Consider the following 22,663-nt stretch of genomic DNA (forward strand, 5'->3'; position numbering starts at 1 on the left):
CTGCTTGTTCACACGCACTTTGAAGTTAAGGACCAGGTTGTCGAGGTTGAAAAGATTGTTGAGGTCCAACTGAAGTGTTACTGGGGTCACCTCTGTAAGAAAAACAAATAATAGAGACAGTGATTGTGTGATATAGTGATATATTCAGAGTCATAAAAATCAACCCATTTTCTCCTCCCAATCTCTTTGCCAACCTTTCCTGGACTGCCACCATCTTTCTGGTCCAGAGGTGGAGAGCATTTCCTGGACAGTATGGGCCAGTGGTCCGTTTGGGTTTCTGGAGTCACATGGACAGCATTTCATCTTCCTCTGAAGAATAATAAACATTTGAATCACAATCAGTGATGGTAAACTTTCCTTACATAGTACTGCGTTTATTCATGTATGGTATTGAGCATTCAGTAGTGAGGAAACTATGGACCCAAGACCAACTTCCGAATTTGTCCCTTCTATTGTGCCATGCCAGCTAGATAAAAATCACTCACTCCTTGGATTGGATCAATTGGTCAGATAAGGCTATCTCTTTGATTGTCGGACTGCATTGTGCACTTGTGCTGCATTTCCCCGTTTTTTTTTCTTCTCTTCTCTTCTCTTCTCTCCTACTGGTTTTGTCCAAATCTTTAGGCAAACATATACGTTCTACTTTGTCCTGCACTGCATTCATGTTTAACGGTTTTGTTACCAATGAAAGTGAAGGTGTATGCTTCAAAGATGTCCTTCTGTGTCCAGTGTTCTCCCGTTATTCACGGGGGTTACATTCCTCATACCCCCATGAATAACGAAAATCTGCAAATAATGGATGCAGTATTAATATACCCATTTATGAAATGTACCATATTTTTGCAACCATACTGTGCACTTCATGTCATGACCAGAACACGAGGCTGAACCCAAAATGCATGACTCACAAGACCAGGTACAGTTCGGGAAGTGTATTTATTTGGTCCAAGGTCGGTACACAGGCAGGCAGTCCAAACAAGCGGCAGTGTCAAAATCAATAGGCAGAGAAGCAGTGTCATCAATGAGGCAGGGTTCGTACACAGAGCATCAAAGACAAGGACATGGAGTTGCGGGAATCTGATATGGAAGTACAACAATCTGGCGAGGACCAGACCGCACGCGTACCAATATTATCAAGACTGTAATTAACGAGACGAGAAGCAGTTGGCCGCATCTGCTCATCAGAGCAGGTGCGCACCGGGTCGAGGAAAGACACACCTATGACAGTACCTCCCCCCTCAACGGCCGGCCACAGACGGCCTGGTGGTCTCGGGGTCCGTGGCATGGAAGTCTCTGATGGGCGAGGGGTCAACAATGAACCACAAAGGAATCCACAACCACTACATCCCAGTCAACCAGATACTGCATTCTCCTCCCCCAACGGAGCGAGGTCAGGAGCCGGCATACCGTGTAGAGTGAACCCCACGCAACGATACGGGGGAGCAGGAGGCCTGGCAAGTGGGACCAACAAAGACTCCCAAGCAGGCTTGAGCAGGTGGACTAACATGAAAGGGAGGGTGGACTCGCATCGACTTATGGAAGTCTCAATTTCATGGTGACGGGATTGATAACCTTTGTAATCAGGAATGGACCGACGAACCTGGGAGTGACCTTCCACGATTCCGCTCGGAGTGGAAGGCCCTTAGTGACAGCCAGAGTCACTGACCCACCCTGCAAACTGGTGCTGGCACCCTCTTACGGTCCGCTGCAACCTTGTAGGCGTGCCCCTTGCTCAGGAGCACCTGTCGGGCTTGCTCCCAGGTTCTTTTGCAGCGCCTCACAACGGCCAACGCAGACGACACCGATGAGTTGGCATCTATAGATGGAAATAGAGAGGGTGGATAAGGGCTGAAGGGTGTTTTTGACTAGATGTGAATTTAAAAGATTGGCATCTGAACCAGACTATATAAGAGCAGTCGCCCTGAGTGGCTGTCCTCCTGAACACAGGGTGTTTAGAGGAAGTGCGTGGTCGGGCTGTCCTGGATGAGCTTGAGACTCGCTGTAGTCAGGGTTTGGGGTGAAGTACCAGCTGGTTTGGTCACTTTGTGCCCCGACTGCAGAGTCCCTCCCTCTGCCAGCGTAGACGTTCCTCTGGTGACAGGCGGAGGCGGCCCAGTTTCCTGGGGTTCTTCGCATCAGCGAACGCACCTTGAGGAGCACCGGTGTCCCTGATACGAGAAAGCATATTCCTCCGCCAAGTGTTGTCCTGCTCCCAATCTTGAGTCTCTTGTCAATTTTTAAAATGACAGCAAAGAGTGAGGGCAGGTCTATCGGCAAGTCCAGCGGGATCAACTGTTCCTTAAATGCGGGGTACAGTCCTTGAAAGAATGCATCTCCGAGCGGCCTGTTGTTCCACTGGGTTTCGGCTGCAAAAATGCGCAAGTCAATGGCTTAGTCGGAAAACCTGCGCTCGCCTTGCCCCAGCAGGGGATGCATACTGCAATACTTGCACCACATCACGTGTCCACGTTGCGGCTCCACTCCGTGTTCGCCCATGTTTCCGCACGTCCCATCAGGTGGGAAATTACGAAAGCGATCTTGGCTCTCTCAGAGGGAAAGGCGACTGCCTGTAGCTCGAAGTGGAGCTTGCACTGCGTGATGGCTTGACATTACCAAAGTGTCCTGAGAAACGCTCTTGGCGGGAGAGCAGTGAGCAGACACCTGAATGTGCGCCGGGGACTGGCGAGGGGACTGGCTTGTGGATACGGGAATATCCCGCGGTAGTTACTGGCGCTGGGCTGAGGTTGGCTCCGCTGAGTAAGGATGTGGACAGGGAACTCAACTGGGCAAATACCTCCCACAACTGATTGTCCTTTTGCTCCAACTGGCGAGCAACCATTTTGAAATTTTCGTCATGTTCGGCAAGACACCGTCCTTGAACCTGGAGGGCGTTGTGCACCCAATCTGAGTCAGCTGGGTCCATGTGATGACCAGATTGTTCTGTCATATCCAAAACATGAGGCTGAACCCAAAATGCAAAACTCACGAGACCAGGTACAGTTCTTTATTCAGTCCAAGGTAGAAACACAGGCAGGCAGTCCAAACAAGCAGCAGTGTCAGAATCCGTAGGCGAAGAGACAGGGTCATCAATGAGGCAGGGTTCGGTACACAAAGCATCAAAGGTAACGACATGGAGTTGTGGGAACGTGCCATGAAGTACAACAATCTGGCAAGGACCAGACCGCACGCGTGGCAATATATATGGACAGTAATTACCAAAACAAGATGCAGGTGAGCGCATCTGCTCATCAGAGCAGGTACGGGCCGGGTCAAGGACAGACACAACCCATGACACGGACCACCCGAATGTCGGAAAAGTTTTGCTCATGCCTCTTTGAGGACATTGCAAATCATTACATGGTGTGAGAAGCACTTGATGTGCACATAACCTTTAAGAAAATATGGGTCTTGCATTTGACCAAGTAAGACTAAAGAACGATAGTGGAAAATGAAGGTGGGGCCAGGCTTGACATTGACTCAAACTATACAGTCCCTTTGTCAGACCGAGAAGGTGAGTGTAAAAGTGCACCAACAAGGAAAGCTGTACACAATGGTGCAGGAGATTGCTTGCTGACATAGTAAATCTGCACACAGAGGAAAACCATAATGGGAAGAAAAAAAAAAGTGGAGACTGAGAAGCGCCAAAAATGGCAAAATATGGAAGATGTGGGAAAATACAGGACAAACACCCCAAAAAAGGGACCACTCTTGAAAGCTAGATGCAACAAATGCAAATAGGTGGGTAACTGTGAAATAAAATGTCATACAAATGCAGTCAAAGAGAAAGAGACTATTTCACAGACCTTATACTTCTTAGAGTTGGTGCAGTCACAAAAACAGAGATTATGAGATCAATTTTCTACCGTTTCTCCGCGTCGGATTGCAGGGGTATTAGCTTCAGCAAGGATCCCCAGACTTTCCTTTCCCCAGCCACTGCTTCCAGCTCTTCCAGAAGGATCCTGTGGTATTCCCAGGCCAGTCAAGAGATATAGTCTCACCAGCATCTCCTGCGTCATCCCTGGGGTCTTTTTATGGTAGGACGTGCCCGGAACACCTCACCAGGGAGGCATTCAGATGCCCCAGCCACCTCATCTAGCTCCTCTCAATGGAGAGGAGCAGCAGCTTGGCACTGTGCACTGTGCGAGGGGACTGACTTGTGGAGATTCCGCGGCAGCTACCAGTGCTGGGCCGGCGTCGTCCCCGCTGGGGACGGATTCGGACAGGGAACTTAGCCGGGCCATTACCTACCGCAAAATTTTGCCCTGCTGCTCCACCTGGCGAGCAAACGTCTGGAAAGGTTCTTCATGTTCGGCGAGGTGAAGTACTCGAACCAGGAGAGCGTGGCAGCGTGACCTGTGTTGGCTGGGTCATTGTTGTGGTCAGATCGTTCTCCCATGACCAGAACATGAGGCTGAACCCAAAATGCATGACTCGTGAGACCAGGTACTATTCGGGAAGTGTATTTATTGGGTCCAATGTCGGTACACAGGCAAGACAGTACAAACAAGCACCAGTGTCAGAATGGAGAGGCAGAGTCATCAATGAGGCAGGGTTTGGTACACAGAGCATCAAAGACAAGAACATGGAGTTGCGGGAATGTGACATGGAAGTACAACGATCTGGCAAGCACCAGACCGTACGCGTGTGAATATATCTGGGGCGTAATTAATGAGACGAGAAGCAGCCCGGAGTATCTGCTCAGTGGAACAGCTGCTCACCCGGTCGAGGAAAGACACACCCAGGACACTTAAAAGCCTTAAATTTTCTCCAGAATGCACAACCTGCCTTATGTTCACAATTGTTGTGTGACTTCTTCAATGATGTACACTTGAACACACTGGTTACAATTTTAGCATGTATGCTATCACATATTTTAGTTTATATGTGAGGTATAGTGAAGAAAATGAGGATTTGAACACCCTGCTATATTGCAAGTTGTCCCACTTAGAAATCATTGAGGGGTCTGAAATTTTCATTGTAGCTGGATGTCCACTGTGAGAGATAATCTATAAAGAAAAATCCAGAAATCACAATGTATGATTTTTTAACGATTTATTTGTGTGATACACCTGCAAATAAGTATTTGAACATGTGTCTATCAGCTATAATTCTGACCCTCAAAGACCTGTTAGTTCGCCTCTAAAAATCCACCTCCACTCCATGTATTATCCTAAATCAGTTGCACCTGTGTGAGGTCATTAGCTGCATAAAGACACCCATCCACCCCATACAATCAGTAAGACTGAAACTTGTAACATGGCCAAGACCAAAGAGCTGTCCAAAGACACCAGAAACAAAATTGTACAACTCCACACGGCTGGAAAGGGCTACAGAGAAACTGCCAAGCAGCTTTTTGAAAAAAGGTCCACTGTTGGAGCAGTCATTATAAAATGGAAGAAGCTGAACATGACAGTCAATCTTAATCGGAGTGGAGCCCCGTACAAGATATCACCTTGTGGGGTCTCAGTGATCCATAGGAAGGTGAGGAATCACCCCTGGACTACACGACAGGACTTGGTCAATGACCTGAAAAGACCTGGGACCACCGTTTCCAAGGTGACTGTTGGTAATACACTACGACATCATGGCTTGAAATCACGCATGGCATGGGAGGTTCCCCTGCTTAAACCAGCCCATGTCAAGGCCCGTCTTAAGTTTGCCAATGACCATTTGGATGATACAGAGGAGACATAGGAGAAAGTTTTGTGGTCAGATGAGACCAAAATTAAACTTTCTGGTCATAATTCCACTAACCATGTTTGGAGGAAGACAAATGATGAGTTCCTTCCCAAGAACACCATCCCAACTGTGAAGCGTGGGGGTGGTCGCATCATGCTTTGGGGGTGTTTGTCTGCACATGGGACAGGACGACTCTACTGTATTAAGGAGAGGATGACCGCGGCCATATATTGTAAGATTTTGGGGAACAACCCCTATCCCTCAGTCAGAGCATTGAAGATGGGTTGTGCCTAGATCTTTCAACATATCAATGACCAGAAGCACATTGCCAGGAAAAACAAGGATTGGCTCTGTAAGAAGTGTTGCAAGTTTCTGGTGTGGCCTAGCCAGTCTCCAGACCTAAACACAAAAGAAAATCTTTTGAGTGAGCTGAAACGCCGTATTACAGAGCGACAGCCCAGAAACCTGTCTGATCTAGAGAAGATCTGTGTGGAAGAGTGGGCCAAAATCCCTCCTGCAGTGTGTGCAAACCTCGTATACATCTACAGGAAACGTTTGACCTCTGTAATTGCAAACAATGGCTACTGTACCAAATATAAACATTGATATTTTCTGGTGTTCAAATACTTATTTGCATCTGTATCACACAAATAAATTGTTAAAAAAATCATACATTGTGATTTCTGGATTTTTCTTTTTGGATTATCTCTCTCACAGTGGACATGCACATACACTGAAAATTTCAGACCCCTCCATGATATGTAAGTGGGAGTGTCCCCTTTAAAGCCTGTTTTACATCCTCTCAGCATGGTTTGCGGCGCTCCCAGCATACTTTATAGCACTAAAGACCACCTTAGTGCTGCAAAGCATGCTGGAGGGATGTGAATAGCATGTTTTATGTCCATTATTTCTCGTGTCATTCTTTTATCTGTTATATTATTTACTAGTTATTCTATTCAATTTCCTGTTGTGTGATAATTTTACTTTTGATGTAACACCATGTACAACATTGACATTAATAACCGGCCTACATAGGCCGTGTATGGGCCAATGTAAGATTCTTCTGCTGACAGATCTGAAATATAATTGTTACTCACTGCCTCATGAGTTTACCAAATAGTAGTTTACATACATGTACGAGCACACATGCTAACAGTGTAACCTGTGTGTTTAAGTGTACTTTCTTGGACATTTCACACAACAACATTTGCAAATTTCGCAGCTCAGTGTGCACATAAGGTACACCACACTGTAAGGTGCCATGTTTAATGCGGCGCCTTGTCTATGTTGAAAATAATTTTTAGACCTCTGCGAATTTGAAAATATGGTACATAAAAAAAAAAAAAAAAAAAAGCTTAGAGAGGAAAATCCACAAATATGCAGGGCCGTGAACGGTGAACCGTGAATTGGCAAGGGCAGACTGTATTTTTAACAAATAATTGTGCCTGCAAAGTTAGATTTATATACATATTTAGATGCTGTAAGAATGTTTACAATGTGATCAATTAATTTGTCTTGTCACCATCAAATTAATAAATAAGTAAACAAGTGTTGACATACGAGTTAAGTTACACTAAGTCCATATTTAGTAACACCCTCTCTTGCTGAAAGTGACTGCCACTCTGCCACACAGAGTGAAAGATTGGCTGCTTACCCACTAGGGAAAAGGTCCTCACCAGTTGTCGATTGTTGCAGCATCAATGTCTGACCAATGTGCATCAGGTTTACGTGCCTCAGGTCACGGGCCACAAAACATGTTTATCGTCTGTTAAATTCAATATGATACATTTTTTGGTTCGTCAACCATTCCAACCAAGCAAACAAACACACAAACAACCAAACATACAACAAGATATTGGAAGAGGCAAATTAAATACCTTAACTGTTTACTTTAATGAATTGTTTTTTGTTTTTTTTTAGGTGAATTGACATTTATTATTTAAATGGTCATCCACACATTCACATAGACAGAACACACCTGAACCTGATTTATCAATATCTGCACCGTGTATAGTAACTAATGACAAATAAGATGTTGGAAAACAGTTGCTTACACATTTATTTATTGTAGTGTCTTTTACCTAAAAGTAGAAAAACAATAGATGACAAGCGATCAGTGAATGAAATAATCAATTAACCCAAACTGGCCACCAATCCAGTCGAGAGCATATTTCCCCAACCAGGACCAAAGATTCAACCCTGATTAAAGTCCAGTCCTTATTTGAACGAATTTTTATCTGTTTGTTGATTTGGGCATAGTTATTTACCATCTTACACAAACACATCAAGTATTTGCATTCATTTCTTGCCAGTGGTCTGATGTATGAACTGTTTAAATAAATTTGAAATTATGTAAAGGTAGTGTACATAGTTCACAATGAAAAATGTTCCAGAAAATACTGTAATATAAAATGCAAATCTGTGTCTATTGTTGTACTAAGGAGGCACCAGTTACATGTACAGTAGGTGACTATTCAATCTGACAAATTAAGCATAACCTATTTAATATATTATCATACTCAAGATCAATATTTAACACCCAAATTTAACAACAACCCTTCAGTCACATTTTAATCACTGCTGCTGGTTTACAATGTTGCATTATAATACAGTAGATTTACTAAGTGGTCATACAGTAACTTTTATTCATATAAAAATTGAATGTCAAATCTGTTTTGTATTACCCTGCTACAAATTTTCTATAGAACATTTCTAAAGAACTATAGAACTTTATGACCCAGGTCCTATAGAATTTCTATCGAAATTCTTTTATTCTGCAGAAATTCTATAGAAAATCACAGCCAAAGTTCTATAGAACAAGTTGTTATGCACAAATTCTGTACAATTCTATGGATTTCTATAGAATTTCAATAGAAACTTTCCAGCAGGGTATTATTATTTTTTATTATACAGCTGGAATATGTATTTAACATACCACCATTTTTTCATGAAATATATTTCACAAGGTGCTATTGACAAAAATTCACCATTGTTGGAAACAACCCAGGTAATCAATAATTGAAAAAAATTATGCCAAATAACAGAAATCAAGTGTATAAAAAGTGTATAGTAATGTGAATTGAGGCAGCACAATGGACAACTGGTTAGCAAATGTGCCTAAAAGTTCTGAGTACCGGCATTCAAATCTGATTGTGGAGTTTGCATGTTCTTAACATGCCTGCTTAAGTTTTCTCCACGCACTCCATTTTCCTTCTACATCCCAAAAACATACACGGTAGGTCAATTGAAGACTCTAAATGGCCCGAAGGTGGGGTTGTGAGTATGAATGGTTGTTTTTTTTCTTGTGATTGGCTGTCAACCAGTTCAGGGTGTACTCTGCCACTCACCCGAAGATACTATATCTGGGGAAGCCTCCAGCACTCCCGCAACCCTAATGACGATAAACGGCTCAGAAAATGCATGGATGCATGTTGAGTACAAAGAAAAACTGAAAGTCAACTTATAGGAAACGTTTTTTTTCTTGAAGAACTCAGTTGTGCAAAGTTGGGCAGGGATGCAGTCTTCTAGCGTTTATATCATTTTCTAGCAAATGTCCATATTGAACACAGTGAGTGGTATTTACTTAATAAAAACCCTTTCTTCTTTGCAATGACAGATTTAAGACTTTAACTTAACTTAAGATTTAACTAGTCACATGTATTGCTCTGGTGTAATTTGGGAAAATTCCTCCACAGAAATTGTTTTCAAACCACAGAGGTTCCATGGGCTTCTTTTGGAAACTTTTTGAGTTAAAATTCTTTCCATAAATTTTCAATTGGATTCAAGTCAGGTGATCAAATGGGACATTCTATCAGCTTTAATTTTTTTCTTTGAAAGCATTTTAGTGTTTCCTTGGCTCTATGTTTTGGATCCCTATCTGGCTGACATGCACCCTCATCTCATTTTAGTAATCCTCGAAGATGGATTTTTGTCAAGAATGTCCGTGTCATTTTGTCTATTCTTCCTTTTTTCAATAATGTAAAGTTTACCAGTAGCATTTGTTGAAAATCAACCTATAAAGTCCCACAGGTAGAAAAACAAGTCATGGAGTGTGCTCATCTTGATAGAGGGAGAGAGTACACACCTAATATCGTCATTCCTTCAGGCGAAATTCATTGTGTGAGGAATGTATGGAATGAGTGTTTCAAACCCAAATGGTCTAAGCATGTGGCTGTTTATGGACTACTGTATTAGATTTTCCATCCATCCATTTTCTGAGCAGCTTATCCTCACGAGGTTAACGGGCGTGCTGGAGCCTATCACAGCTGTCATTGAAAATGAATCAGGGTACACCCAGAACTAGTTGCCAGCCAATTACAGGGCACATGGAGACAGTCGCACTGTATTAGATTTTTATTGCTGATAATCATGAAAGATTGCAGACTACTACATTGTATTGCCAAAAGTATTCCCTCACTTACACAGAAGTTTCCCATTAATGTTGCAGATTTATACTGGCTATTAAGCCTTTATTTCAAAATTGATTGAAGACTCATGTTGAATTTGCAAATCGTGTGGTGGGTGGTGTTGCAGACTGTTCCCAAGATAAAAATGTTGGTTAAAGGCTGCAGTTGCAACATGAGGGTCACTCACTGAAATGAGACAGACAAATGGGCACAGAACAGTTCAGCCAACACTACCACAGCCTTTTTTGCATGTGGAAGTCGATGACCTGAGCCTCATTTGGCTCTGTGTTGTAATCGCCCAGTAGAAACACATGGCCACTAAGTGAAAATGTGACAGCTCATTCTCTACCGCTTCCTATTGAAAAGTCTCCTCAAATAAGGTTTTCTATTATGTGTTTAGTTCTGAATTTCAATTCTTCAAGACCTATTTGAGAAATTTGAGGTCACCGGTTCATGATATGATGGTTTGAACCCAAACTTATAAATTGATAGTTTTCTTTATAGCTAGTGTTTTGGGGAAAAAAAATAAATCTAGTGGACCCCACTATTCACGGGGGATAGGGATCAGGTTGGAGCGTAAATAGCAAAAATCCGTGGATAGTTACACACCCAATCTAGCAGTTGTGAAAATGTACATTTTTCTTTTTTTTAAACTCCCGAAAATCTTGATGAAGTGGAGGTAAACCACCAATAAGGCTTTTGAGGTTTGGTTCCCTCAAAGAGAAAAGATAGATAGATAGACAGACAGACAGACAGACGTACTTGAAGGCAACTGTTTTCCCAAATGTGAAGGTTGGTTGCACACAACTCCTATTTGGTCAGGTGTTTTAATTTTGATATAACATGATCAGGAGAAACCATAGTGAGAAAATATGTCAGATCCTATACAGTGCAGAGATTCTCAACTGGTGGGCCAGAACCCAAAATGAGGTTATGGTCCCATTTTGGGTAAGTTGCACACAGCCAGAAGAAGGATACATGTATTCTTATTTTGATTTTTCTGCTACAGTACAGTGATGTACCAAGTTCCCACATAAGACCCGTTACATAAAAAAGTAGTTGGCTCGGAAGACAACTACATTGCAGCTCTGCCTCTAGCTAGTGGACGTCATGGCAAGCAATATGCTTATTGCGCTCCATCGAACTTTTTTGAAACAGCTTTTGTCAAAATCAATATACTGTAGTGTATATGTGTTTTGAGAGGCTATTTTTAAACAAAACACCTTCTATAAAAGTGGCTCGCGTCTTTGCAACAAAAGGAAAATGCGGGTCACAGGGTGGCAAGAGTTGAGAACCGGCTTTATAGTGTACCTTTCTTCAATGGAGCGTAAGCACGGACGCATAAAAAGCCTCATAAAAAACAAAACCCCTGAACTGTATTGGGAGCGTTCATTTGAATTTTGCCAGCTTGTACCTGTTGATATGGCGTGCAGTACACTTCGGCGCTAGTCAGTCCACATGTGGATGAGGCATGGAGCTGATCAGCCCGACCCACAAGCAGGTCACTGCTGCGTGGGTAACAAGCTCCTTCAGAGCAGTCAGTCTGGGCGTGAGTCACCGCAGCCACAGCTGGGGGAGGAATTACTTTGATTACTTATCCATGTTAGTGATCAATCTATCAATTAATCTAAGTTTGTATTAATACATATAACCATCCATCTATTACGCTATCTTTTACAGTGTATACTACTTTATATCTTTTCATCAAGTGAATGATTTGACAACATCTTTTGCTTAACTTCACAGTATTCTTGTTTTGTAAAAATCCACATAATCACCCCTGAAAGAATGATAAAGCATGCCCAAACTGAGTCCCATGTGTTATCATAACTCTTTAAACATGTGCCATCATGACAGAGAGAAATGCAGGTTCATTCTTTGTCTGGTATGTGTCGTATATTAAGTGCCATTTGGTTTGAGTAGAAATGTTCCATTAATTTATGGTTAGAAACACCAGTTTTGTAGATCTGAAGGATGACATCAGAGAAGAGTAAAATAGAAAATTGAAAACAAAAATGAAATCTTACCAGTGAGAAGTAAAAGTAGTGTCATTTTATGATCCAGACAAATACGGGTCTAAAGGAGCAAATCAACACATTAGCAATTTTCAGCAAAGAGAAAGATTGAAAAGCATAACATTTTTGTCTACAGTTACCTTGAAATCAATGCTCACGGCTGGTTACCTGCTCCTTGTGGGTGTTGCTGGCTTTCTGCACTTATACACACACAGACTCACCTGGACAATATGATAGTGTGTGTGTCAGAGTCACACCCTTCAGCACCACTCCCTTCTCAACATGAATCAACAATCACACACACACACACCAACACACGCACACACACACACACGTACAACAGTTACTGTAGACCGGGGGTGTCAAACTCATTTTTGTCCTTAGCCACACTGTAGTTACGATTTCCCTCAGAGGGCCATTATGACTGAAACCATAAAAATTTTAGTTGGCCTCATCATATTTACTCATGATATTTATGAACTAGTTTTGGAATAATAAATCAAGGGTATTGGGGTTTTCAAATATTGTTGATATTTAGCAGCACAAAACTGCAATATCTCAAAGGTATCATTCATGATATGACAATTTGACATTTTGATACAGATTTGAACAAGAATCATGGAAGGAAACGCACATGATTTGTCTTCGCGGCCTACCTAAAATCATGCAGCAGGCCGGATTTGCCCCCCGGGCCTTGAGTTTGATACCTGTGTTGTCGACTCACACACATGTAGACAGAGAAAGAAGAGCAGAACAAAAACACTAGTAAAATGTTACCCAAAATAAAGACGACTCAAATATATGACATCTACACAGAATGAAGTGAAAATGTCCGTCGTGTCAACAACGTGTCGTCAATTCATCATTTTAAAAACAGCTGCTGCAATCATAAAATTCTGAATCTGACAAGTAATGCGTAAGTAAATTTGATAAATTTAGTTTCATCTCGTGAAATATCTATGGGGAATCTAAATTACTATGGATTTATGAACATTATGTGAACACGCACATAGCAATAAGTAAAAATTTGTGCTGTGCTCTAAAACAATCACACCACATATGAACTGCAGACACAAGAGTTTCCCTGAGGGTTTTATCTTTACTCGCTTGCGTACAAAGGTGGCCTCAGGCCCTGTTGAAAACACACATCGTCTTCTTGTATTCTCCACAGACAAGCTTACTAATACCAAGCACAAGGTGTGTCCTTTGATTTAATGAGTGCGCCCACCTGCACTCACTCACACACACACACGCGCACACACGCAAACACAGATAGACTACAGATCACAGACAAGTACCATCCTGCCTTCAGCCGTTTTGTGACGCTGTTCTTCATTTCATATATTGTAACTTGGTGTTTTGTGTCTTTCAACACCAGACGGAGGTTTTGGAATAGAACATAGAGATTTTGACGCTGACTGAATATTTATATCCATTTATGAAAAAATCCTCATCAACCATAAACCATTTACTTCAAATCATAAGCCCCCTTAATGTTATACGATTCACAATATTACCAAAACTTGCCAAAAGTTCACAATTCAAACTTCCATCATACATGGCATCAGGTCAAATGTCAGCATATCACCAGACTTCAGCATGTTAGAATTAACTCTGTGTGTGCATTCTTTGGCTTTTTTCCCTCTGTAGCAACATTTATTTGTAAGGAATGACCAGCCTTAACAGGGCCTGTTATGAGAAGATCCTCAAAATAAATGGACTCATATTCAAAACAGTAAGATTCTATTGTCTAGTGGGTTTTTTTCTTTACAGTTCTTAATTTTTACACTTTTTGTGACAAGTGAAGAAGTTAAACTTGGTATAGATGATGTTTCTCAATAAATCATTTTTGGTGAATTTGGTCTTTGTGTCTACTTTTATTTATAGTGCTCAGAAAGAATACAATCTGTCTCCATTAACAAGTTCCTATTCAACGTGTTCAGTCAGAATAGTCATTGAACGAGCAAAGTCCAGTTCATAAGGCAAGTCTTTCACTGCAGCTACTGCTGCCTTATGCAAGATATCTGATTATCTTTAAAACAGTCCCAACTAAACATAGTACAGTAATTATTTAAATAACTGCAAAAGATGTGGATTTTCATTGTGTTAACTTTTGTACAGAAGCCGGCTTAATTATTTTGAGGATAAGCACTCTCACATGATCTAATGGTTGATTCAGATATCGCAACATTTTCTGTACAACCCATTCTTAGTCATCGTCTGACACACACATTTGTGTGTCTGAGTGACTGAGCGCTGTACAATTCCACTCTGACCACAGCTGACTACAGCAGTCTCAGGGTCAGAGTTGGTGACTGTTTACACAACCTTTTCCCTAATTCTGAATCTGTTGATTGGCTGTTTGTTATATGAAGACCACAATCGTACATCCCATCAAGTGAGTGATATTATATATTGATGTATACTGTCAGACTACACCGTTGTGAAAACAAACAACTGAGGCAAAGTACGTATATTATACGTATATTTCAAACTCCTTGTCCTTCTTTAGTAAAAGCTGAGGCAAGAAACTACTAAATACTAAAAAATACGAGTGGATTGTGTAGTTTGAATTCAGCCCTTGAATGCCCCAAAGATAAGTTTTCTAAGAAGTAAGAAATGTATGCCATGTCTACATTAATTTAATATTAACTTTGTCCTGTAAGGAAATTTCAAATCAAAAAGGTCAAATGTATTAAGTCATTGAAAAAACACTTTCAAACATCATAGCATAACATAGCACAATGAAGGCAAATAACTCGATGGTTCTGAAATTTTAATTTGAACTTTGTTAATAAGAGTTAAAGCAGAGTACACACATACTGATTTTTAAATTCTTGAGTCAGCTACACTGTTCAAACAGACCAATTTGTTGAAATTGTAACTAATTTGTAAAGTGTGAGACCCCACACATAATAAGTAAATAATTTCCAAGTACGCATTCAAGATGACCAAAACAGTACATCACACACATCATGATGTCTGTAGCAGTACCTGTGAGAGACAGCAAGGTGCTCTCGAAGAAGGGGCTAATGCTGAAGGCTCGACTGGGATGGAGATGGCAGAGGGAAATGATGGATCAGGAAGTAAGAAGTGAGCACTGCAAGTGGGTGGAGAAGCGGATTTGAAGACTGGAATATAGCAAGGAACGATAAATGGTGAACGAAAGATAAGATAAATCAGAAGACAGGTGATAAGGACTTGAGAGATGCTCAAACAAACAGGAGGGAACAGGACCCACTACTCACTTATCAAACTGCACAAAAGGGCGCTTCATTCAGTGAACAGAATCTGATAATCCTGAGCAACATCTTAAGAAATGGCAGAAGGGATGTGAAGATATTAAGAAACCATTCATTGCTGGTAACATGCAAGAAGGGAGGTCAACAAGGGAAAATGAACAGGGTGAACAAGATAAATGGTCAGAAACTGGCATGTTCATTGTGGAATAACAAAACTCTTTATAATTCACGTGGTTGTAAAAACAACAATAACAAAATTTCGAGACCTTTGCTGAGTAATTTGCAAGGTAATTCAATATGGGCTTTTGGACACTTTAATTAACACAGCTACTAAGGTTTTAGTTTGCATTGGTTGGTGTTTGTTTTAATAGTGGGTAGGGAATAAGATACAGGAGCACCCAAAACACTAATGCTGCTCTTGATTTGACCTTCAAATCTATGGCAGGAGGACTGAGCCTCACTCATCTGAAAGGGAAGCACAGGCCAGGGCACCCGGTTAAGAGGATGCCACCCATGCCCATGGACCCAGGGAACCCACACTAACTTTCAGGAAGAGTTAGCAGGACAATCACCAGTAACATGAAGCAATTTGACTTTTGGTGACTTCGAATGGAAGACAGGGGAAATGCAGTGACGCAGCTGTTGAGCGTTGGCCTCACAGTTCTGAGGACCGGGGTTCAAATCCCGGCCCTGCCTGTGTGGAGTTTGCATGTTCTCCCTGTGCCTGTGTGGGTTTTCTCTGGGCACTCTGGCTTTCTCCAACATCCCAAAAACATGCATTAATTGGACACTAAATTGCCCATAGGTGGGATTGTGAGTGTGACTGTCGTCTGTCTCCATGTTTTCCTGTGATTGGCTGGCAACCTGTTCCAGGTGTACCCTGCCTCCTCCACAATGACAGCTGGGATAAGCTCCAGAACTCATGAGGAAAAGTAGCCCAGAAAATGGATGGATGGATGGGAGAAATGCTGACCCAATTCTCAGGATGTGTATCGCTTGCATATTACAGTAATAAAAAATGAGGTGAAACAACAAAACTCACGATCACACTTGTCGTATCTATATGAAATCTTGTAATTTGAAATTACTTCATTACATCATCATGCACTGTGATTTGGGTCTATTTTCACACAAACAATGTTTTTTCCATATCATGTATGATTACCAGCAGGGAACTCAAGAAAGGACCACCTGCATTTGAACAATTTAATAATCCTGTGCTTGGTCAACAGTACACGTGACTTTTACTGCATGAGGCAAGGACATTTTGTGACACAAGCTCTGGACATCAGCCCAGGAGCTGCACAAGGGCACGTCTGCACTGGCTGCCTCATGAATATTGACAAAGTGCCACAGGATGGGTGGAGACATCGTAGATATAAATGACCACAGTATTGAGACAAACTCAGTTCCTCATAAAGTCATGCAAGTCATGAATAAGATGAACATCTCGTCGACATCAACACCAATGGTAAGCTTTCTTTCATTTAATATGGAGGGGTAAAAACATTTGGTTCATATTGTCACTGCATGCTTATTTCTTAAATTGTAGGTTTGTTTGGGTTAAACTCACCCGCTAATCCTCCCAATTATTAATAATGCACACATCCATGAGTTTCATGCTGTGCTGTGCGTGAATTTCAAGCAAGATGAAAGGTGGATTTTTAACTTTGTATATTTTTCAACCATAAAATCCATGCTCGTCTTCAATGAATAATGGGATTTAATATTGCCTGGTCAAAGGGCCACCGCTGTTGCTTTTACTGTTGAGTAGATGTTTAACCGCCATCTACAGCAATCATGCTTTTCACAGTTGCCACTCGCAATAGTAAAAGTGCAAGTGAAATAAATCATTAACAAATGTGAATCATAGCTGGATTTGCACTGCACTTTTTTGGGATAAGTTTATACCAATAATTAATTATTTCAATGAAATGGGTGCTGGAGGCCATTCCAATTAAACACAGAAACATTTACAAAACATGCAGAGATATTGACACATAAACACCTAAGAAAGGAAAATCCTGGGGTGATCAAATATTGCAACAGTCATCAATCTATATTGATCTTTAAAATACTTTTTCGGAAGCAGGCTGATACAGTAATCATGTGCTTTTAACAATATTTATCAGTGCCCTGATTCATTATTGCTGATCTTCCTTTTAATTGTTTTATAGATCCAAAAACAGTGTCCGGACACCTCTTGCATATCATCTGAAGAGCCGCTGGAAATGGAACGCATGCATGAGTGGATACTCTTTGCCAAAGAAATGCTCAGTCAGAAACCCAGTCGGCGTCTGCTCAAGGTCTACTTAATTGGCTCTGTGTTTGCTATACTGGGGACTGTCATCGGAATGGTTGAGATGGTGTCTCACTCGCTCTCATCAAGAGAGCTGATGGACGCAGAGATGGTCCTCATGATGGCGCAGGAGCAGAGCACTGTTGCAACCATGCCAGAATGCAATGTCAATCTGCCGGCGAAAAAGGAGGAACAGGAAAAGGATACGATCAAGATGATGACTGACATGACTTTCTCCAAGGTCCAAAGTCAAAGAAGCTTGTCCCATCGGCTCCATGCTTCAAGAAGCTAACTTTTTGATCTGAGACTGCTGCTGAACAACGCTGTTGTGCAATACATGAATGAAAAGACTATATGAGCTTCAAGTGCTGTTTTTACACTTGAATCATAGCTCACTGAACAGTTCATTTATGTACATTCTAAATGCCATCTTTTATCCCTTGCACAAGCACTTTTCATGTTAAGACTCTGGGTTATTATAAACCCAGAATAAATGGATTGTTTTATTTGAGAAAGGTTAACTGCCATCTGTCAACTCTAAGCAGCCATATAGCACCCCGTCGTGGTGTTAGTTTGACTTGTAGCCCACATTACAAATCTAGAAATTCCTCAACGTTTTTGTACTCCTCAATAAAATATATTTTATATTTGAAATTAGAATAGTTTTCTACACTTCATAACTTGAAAAATGAGTTGAAAATATGTTACTGACACAATGTATTCTTATGTTAATACACTGATCAGCTTCATAAGCTGTATGCACCTTAGGTCACCTAAAAAAAATATTTCACTCAACCACCTGTTAAGTACCTCACACGCCAATAAAGACCTCCAGGTCAAATATGTATACCAGGCGTGTCCAAAGTCCAGCTCAGGGCCCAATTGGTAACCATAACCCTGTTGAAATTTTCACTGGAGCCTCTGTTAAAAAAACATCAATTAAACCGCTTGCACCTGTCACGATGCGGGGCTCAAGGTTGGACCCAAATGCACGACTCCAGAGACAGCAGACAGTACAGAGGAAACCTTTATTCGGTCCGAGGTCTGAGATCAGGTAGACAGTCCAAACAATTCGTAGTACCAGTACGAATGGGCTTACGAGGGTGGTCAATGAACAGGCGTGGGTCGGTGCACGGAGATCAGAAGTCAGGAAAGCAGGAGTGCGGGAACGAGGCATGAAGAGCAACGATCTAGCGGAGTATCTGTCGTCCCCCGGGTCCTATATGTACTGGGTCTAATCAAAGGTCATGAGGCGCAGGTGTGCACCTTCAGATTAGCTGGCCACGCCCAGCCCTGGCTGGAATCCAGGAGCATGACAGAACCCCCCCCCCTCAACGGCCGGCTCTGGACGGCCCAGGAGCATCAGGGTGAGCCGCGTGAAAGTCCTTGATGAGGGAGTGGTCCACGACGAAGCGGGAGGGGATCCAAGAGCGCTCCTCCGGGCAATATCCCTCCCAGTCCACCAGGTACTGGACCCCCCTTCCTCTGCGACGGGAAGACAGCAACCGGCGCACAGTGTACACCAACCCACCGTCGACCATGCGGGGGGGCGGGGGGATTTGAGCGGAGGAGCCAGCGACGATGTGCGATTCGGGCGAAGTCTGCTGACGTGGAACGTAGGGTGCACCCTCATCGACCTGGGCAGTTTCAACGAGACGGCGACCGGGTTAATAACTTTGGAAACCGGGAACGGGCCAACGAACCTGCGAGCAAGTTTGCGGGATTCCGTCCGCAGCGGGAGATCTTTGGTGGAGAGCCACACTCGCTGTCCCACTCTGAGCTCTGGTGCGGCCCTTCTCTTGCGGTCTGCTGCGGCCTTGTAGGCGCTGCTCATGCGCAGCAGTGTCCTCCGAGCTGCTTCCAAGGTCCATTTGCAGCGTCGCACCACGGCCAGGGCTGACAGAACTGCGGAGTCTGTGACCAGTGGAGGAAACAGGGACGGAGGGTAGCCATGCACGACATGGAGTGGAACCATACCTGTTGAAGCGGAGGGTAGAGAATTGTGGGCATACTCCACCCACTTGATGTGCTGGCTCCACGTGCTCTGGTCCCTGGATGCCAGACATCGAAGACCAGTCTCTAATTCCTGGTTAATCCTCTCAGTCTGGCCATTAGACTCGGGGTGATGACCCGATGTGCGACTTGCAGAAGCGCCGATGAGGTTGCAGAACTCCTTCCAGAAACGGGCGCTGAATTGCGGACCCCTGTCCGAAACGATGTCCTGTGGTAGGCCGTGGTAACGGACGACCTCGTCTAATACCAACTGGGCTGTCTGCTTGGCCGACGGGATCTTCGGAAGCGGCACGAAGTGGACCATCTTGGAAAAACGGTCCACTACGGACAGCACCACTGTGTTCCCTTGTGAAGCCGGCAGGCCGGTGACGAAGTCCAGCGCGATGTGTGACCACGGACGAAAGGGGATGGACAGGGGTTGCAACTCACCAACAGGCCGTAGGCAGGAAGTCTTATTGGCAGCACACACCGGGCAGGCGTTGACGAACTCCCTTACGTCCTTGCTGAGGTTAGGCCACCAGAACCTTTGTTCGACCACCGAACGCGTCTTCCCCATACCCGGGTGGCAGACCGTCTTGTTGGTATGGGCCCAGTTGATGACATCTCCCCGCAGAGATGGGATGACGAAAAGGCGGCCCGACGGACAATCCGCGGGTGGCGGTGTCTCTCCCAGGGCCTCCTTCACCCGCGACTCGATCGCCCAGGTGAAACCGGCCACGAAGCACCCCGCCGGCAGGATAGTAGCGGCGTCTGAATCCGTGCGCCCTCCCTCGTGGATCCGCGAGAGTGCATCCGGCTTGCCGTTTTTGGAGCCTGGGCGGAAAAACACCTTAAAGTGGAAGCGGGTGAAAAACTAGGGCCCACCTGGCCTGACGGGCGTTCAACCTCTTCGCAGACTTCAAGTATTCAAGGGTCTTATGGTCCGTGAAGACAACGAACGGTACTTGCGAGCCCTCCAGCCAGTGCCGCCACTCCTCCAACGCGCTCTTGACCGCCAGCAGTTCTCTATCTCCCACGTCGTAGTTCCTCTCTGCCGGGGTCAACTTTCTAGACAGGAACGCGCACGGGTGGATCCTTCCATCCCTGGGACTCCTCTGCGACAAGACTGCTCCGATTCCTGAATTCGATGCATCCACCTCCACCACAAACTGGTTATCTGGGTCCGGAATAATGAGAACGGGCGCAGTAGTGAAACTTGCCTTGAGCCTGCTGAAGGCCTCCTGGCAGGTCCCGGACCAGTCGAAGGGGGTATGTGGCGAGGTGAGCGAATGCAGAGGAGGGGCCACGGAACTGAAGTTCCTTATGAATTTCCTATAGAAATTGGCAAATCCCAAAAACCTCTGCACGTCCCTCCTGTTGGTGGGGGTAGGCCACTGCAGCACCGCGTCGACCTTCCCGGGATCCATCCGTATCTCTCCCTCAGCCAGGACGAAGCCCAGGAAGGACACGGATGCCCGATGGAACTCACACTTATCCATATTCACGTATAATTGGTGCTGCTGCAGACGCCGGAGCACCTCTCTGACTTGTTGAATGTGCGAGGTTAGGTCTGCTGAAAAGATGAGAATGTCATCCAGATAAACAAAGACAGATCTGTTCAGGAACTCCCGAAGCACGTCGTTAATGAAGTTCTGAAAGACGGCCGGAGCGTTTGTCAGTCCAAAGGGCATCACAAGATACTCATAGTGCCCTGTGGGGGTGTTGAACGCCGTCTTCCACTCATCCCCTTCCCGAATCCGCACCAGATGGTAAGCGCTGCACAAGTCGAGCTTGGTTAAGATCCGGGCTCCCTGGAGGAGTTCGAATGCTGTAGAGATAAGCGGCAAAGGGTACCTGTTCTTGACTGTGATGTCATTCAGTCCTCGGTAGTCGATGCAGGGTCGCAGCGTGGAGTCCTTCTTCTTGACAAAAAAAAACCCCGCACCGGCTGGTGAGGATGAGGGGCGAATGAGTCCGGCTGCCAGCGAGTCCTCGATGTAGTCCCTCATGGCTTGATGCTCTGGTCCTGTTAAAGAGAACAGTTTCCCTCTGGGAGGAGAGGTGCCTGGCAGGAGTTCAATCGCGCAGTCGTATGACCGATGTGGCGGCAGAGACTTTGCTTTAGATTCAGAGAAGACCTCCCGTAGGTCATGGTAGCAAGAAGGCACTGCGGTCAGGTCTAGGACGGTACTAGGTTCAGCTAGCCGAACCGGCGCAACTCGAATACCCCTGTCTCTCTGCACAGCGAAACAGCGACTGAGACAGTCCTCTCCCCAAGTCTTGACCTGACCCGTGGTCCAATCTATGTGCGGATTATGTTCTTTGAGCCACGGGCTGCCCAAGATGATGTCGCTACTACGTGCGTCGAAGACATGAAAGCTAATACGCTCCGAGTGAGCGTCCGGGAAGCTCATACGTAGCGTCTGAGTGCGATGTGTAACCCGACAAAGGAACTTGCCGTTGGCGGCATAGGCGTGACGAAACCGTTGCGTGGGAAAGGTTGCTGCCCCCAGCTCCTCGACCACGCGGGGATTCATCAGGTTAGCTTCCGACCCAGAATCTATGAAGGCCGTCACAGTGCATGAACGGGAGTCCGTTCCCAAGGTGAGGTGAAGAAGGGACCTCCCTGACCCCGCCGCGGTGTACCGCACACTCACCGGAGCAGAGATCCTGATGTCAGAGTGCCCTGGTCGAGTCGGGCAGCGGGCGATCAAGTGTCCCAAACGCCCGCAGTAAAAACAGCGTCCCTCTCGTCGCCGACGTAAGCGCTCCTCCGCTGAGCCGCCAAGGACCTTCACTTGCATGGGTTCCGATGAAGCTGAAAACACGGGTGGCCGGGAAGCGGAAGCAACCGGACTGCGACTCTCCCTCTCCTCCTCCCCCAGGTCTTCCATCTGCCTCTGCACGGTGAGGCGCTGGTCCACCTTGAGGGCCAATGCGATGAGGGAGTTAAGCGAAGGCGGAAGATCCATGGCAACGAGGTGGCCACGGATCTGTGGGGACAGTCCCTCGTAAAATGCGTCATGGAGG

The 22,663-nt window shown here is 44.4% G+C and overlaps 2 protein-coding genes across 15 annotated transcripts in view; one reads left to right on the plus strand and one right to left on the minus strand.

Annotated features, from left to right (window-relative positions):
- LOC133507478 (laminin subunit beta-3-like) overlaps nucleotides 1-16,347 on the minus strand; it is a 43,444-nt gene extending 27,097 nt beyond the window's left edge. The window contains exons 1-6 of one of the 2 annotated variants that reach the window (XM_061832507.1): nucleotides 12,757-16,347; nucleotides 12,241-12,321; nucleotides 12,113-12,161; nucleotides 11,500-11,654; nucleotides 195-309; nucleotides 19-92 (exon numbers count right to left, since the gene is read on the minus strand). In XM_061832507.1, the coding sequence (XP_061688491.1) occupies nucleotides 19-92; nucleotides 195-309; nucleotides 11,500-11,654; nucleotides 12,113-12,137 (369 nt within the window). In that variant the 5' untranslated portion in view covers nucleotides 12,138-12,161; nucleotides 12,241-12,321; nucleotides 12,757-16,347. Of the gene's footprint in view, nucleotides 1-18; nucleotides 93-194; nucleotides 310-11,499; nucleotides 11,655-12,112; nucleotides 12,162-12,240 lie in introns of both variants that reach the window. The other variant, XM_061832506.1, reaches the window with a different exon arrangement.
- Nucleotides 1-18,301, plus strand: part of g0s2 (G0/G1 switch 2) — a 39,671-nt gene extending 21,370 nt beyond the window's left edge. For 11 of the 13 annotated variants that reach the window (XM_061832538.1, XM_061832540.1, XM_061832532.1 and 8 more), the window contains 2 exons: nucleotides 16,575-16,813; nucleotides 17,520-18,301. In XM_061832538.1, coding sequence (XP_061688522.1) covers nucleotides 16,700-16,813; nucleotides 17,520-17,933 — 528 coding nt within the window. In that variant the 5' untranslated portion in view covers nucleotides 16,575-16,699 and the 3' untranslated portion in view covers nucleotides 17,934-18,301. Of the gene's footprint in view, nucleotides 1-16,225; nucleotides 16,366-16,572; nucleotides 16,814-17,519 lie in introns of those variants that run through there. The other 2 variants (XM_061832533.1, XM_061832536.1) reach the window with 2 other exon arrangements.
- The last annotated feature ends 4,362 nt before the right edge of the window (nucleotides 18,302-22,663 follow it).

The sequence above is a fragment of the Syngnathoides biaculeatus genome, chromosome 10 (assembly GCF_019802595.1).
Source record: "Syngnathoides biaculeatus isolate LvHL_M chromosome 10, ASM1980259v1, whole genome shotgun sequence".
NCBI lineage: Eukaryota > Metazoa > Chordata > Actinopteri > Syngnathiformes > Syngnathidae > Syngnathoides > Syngnathoides biaculeatus.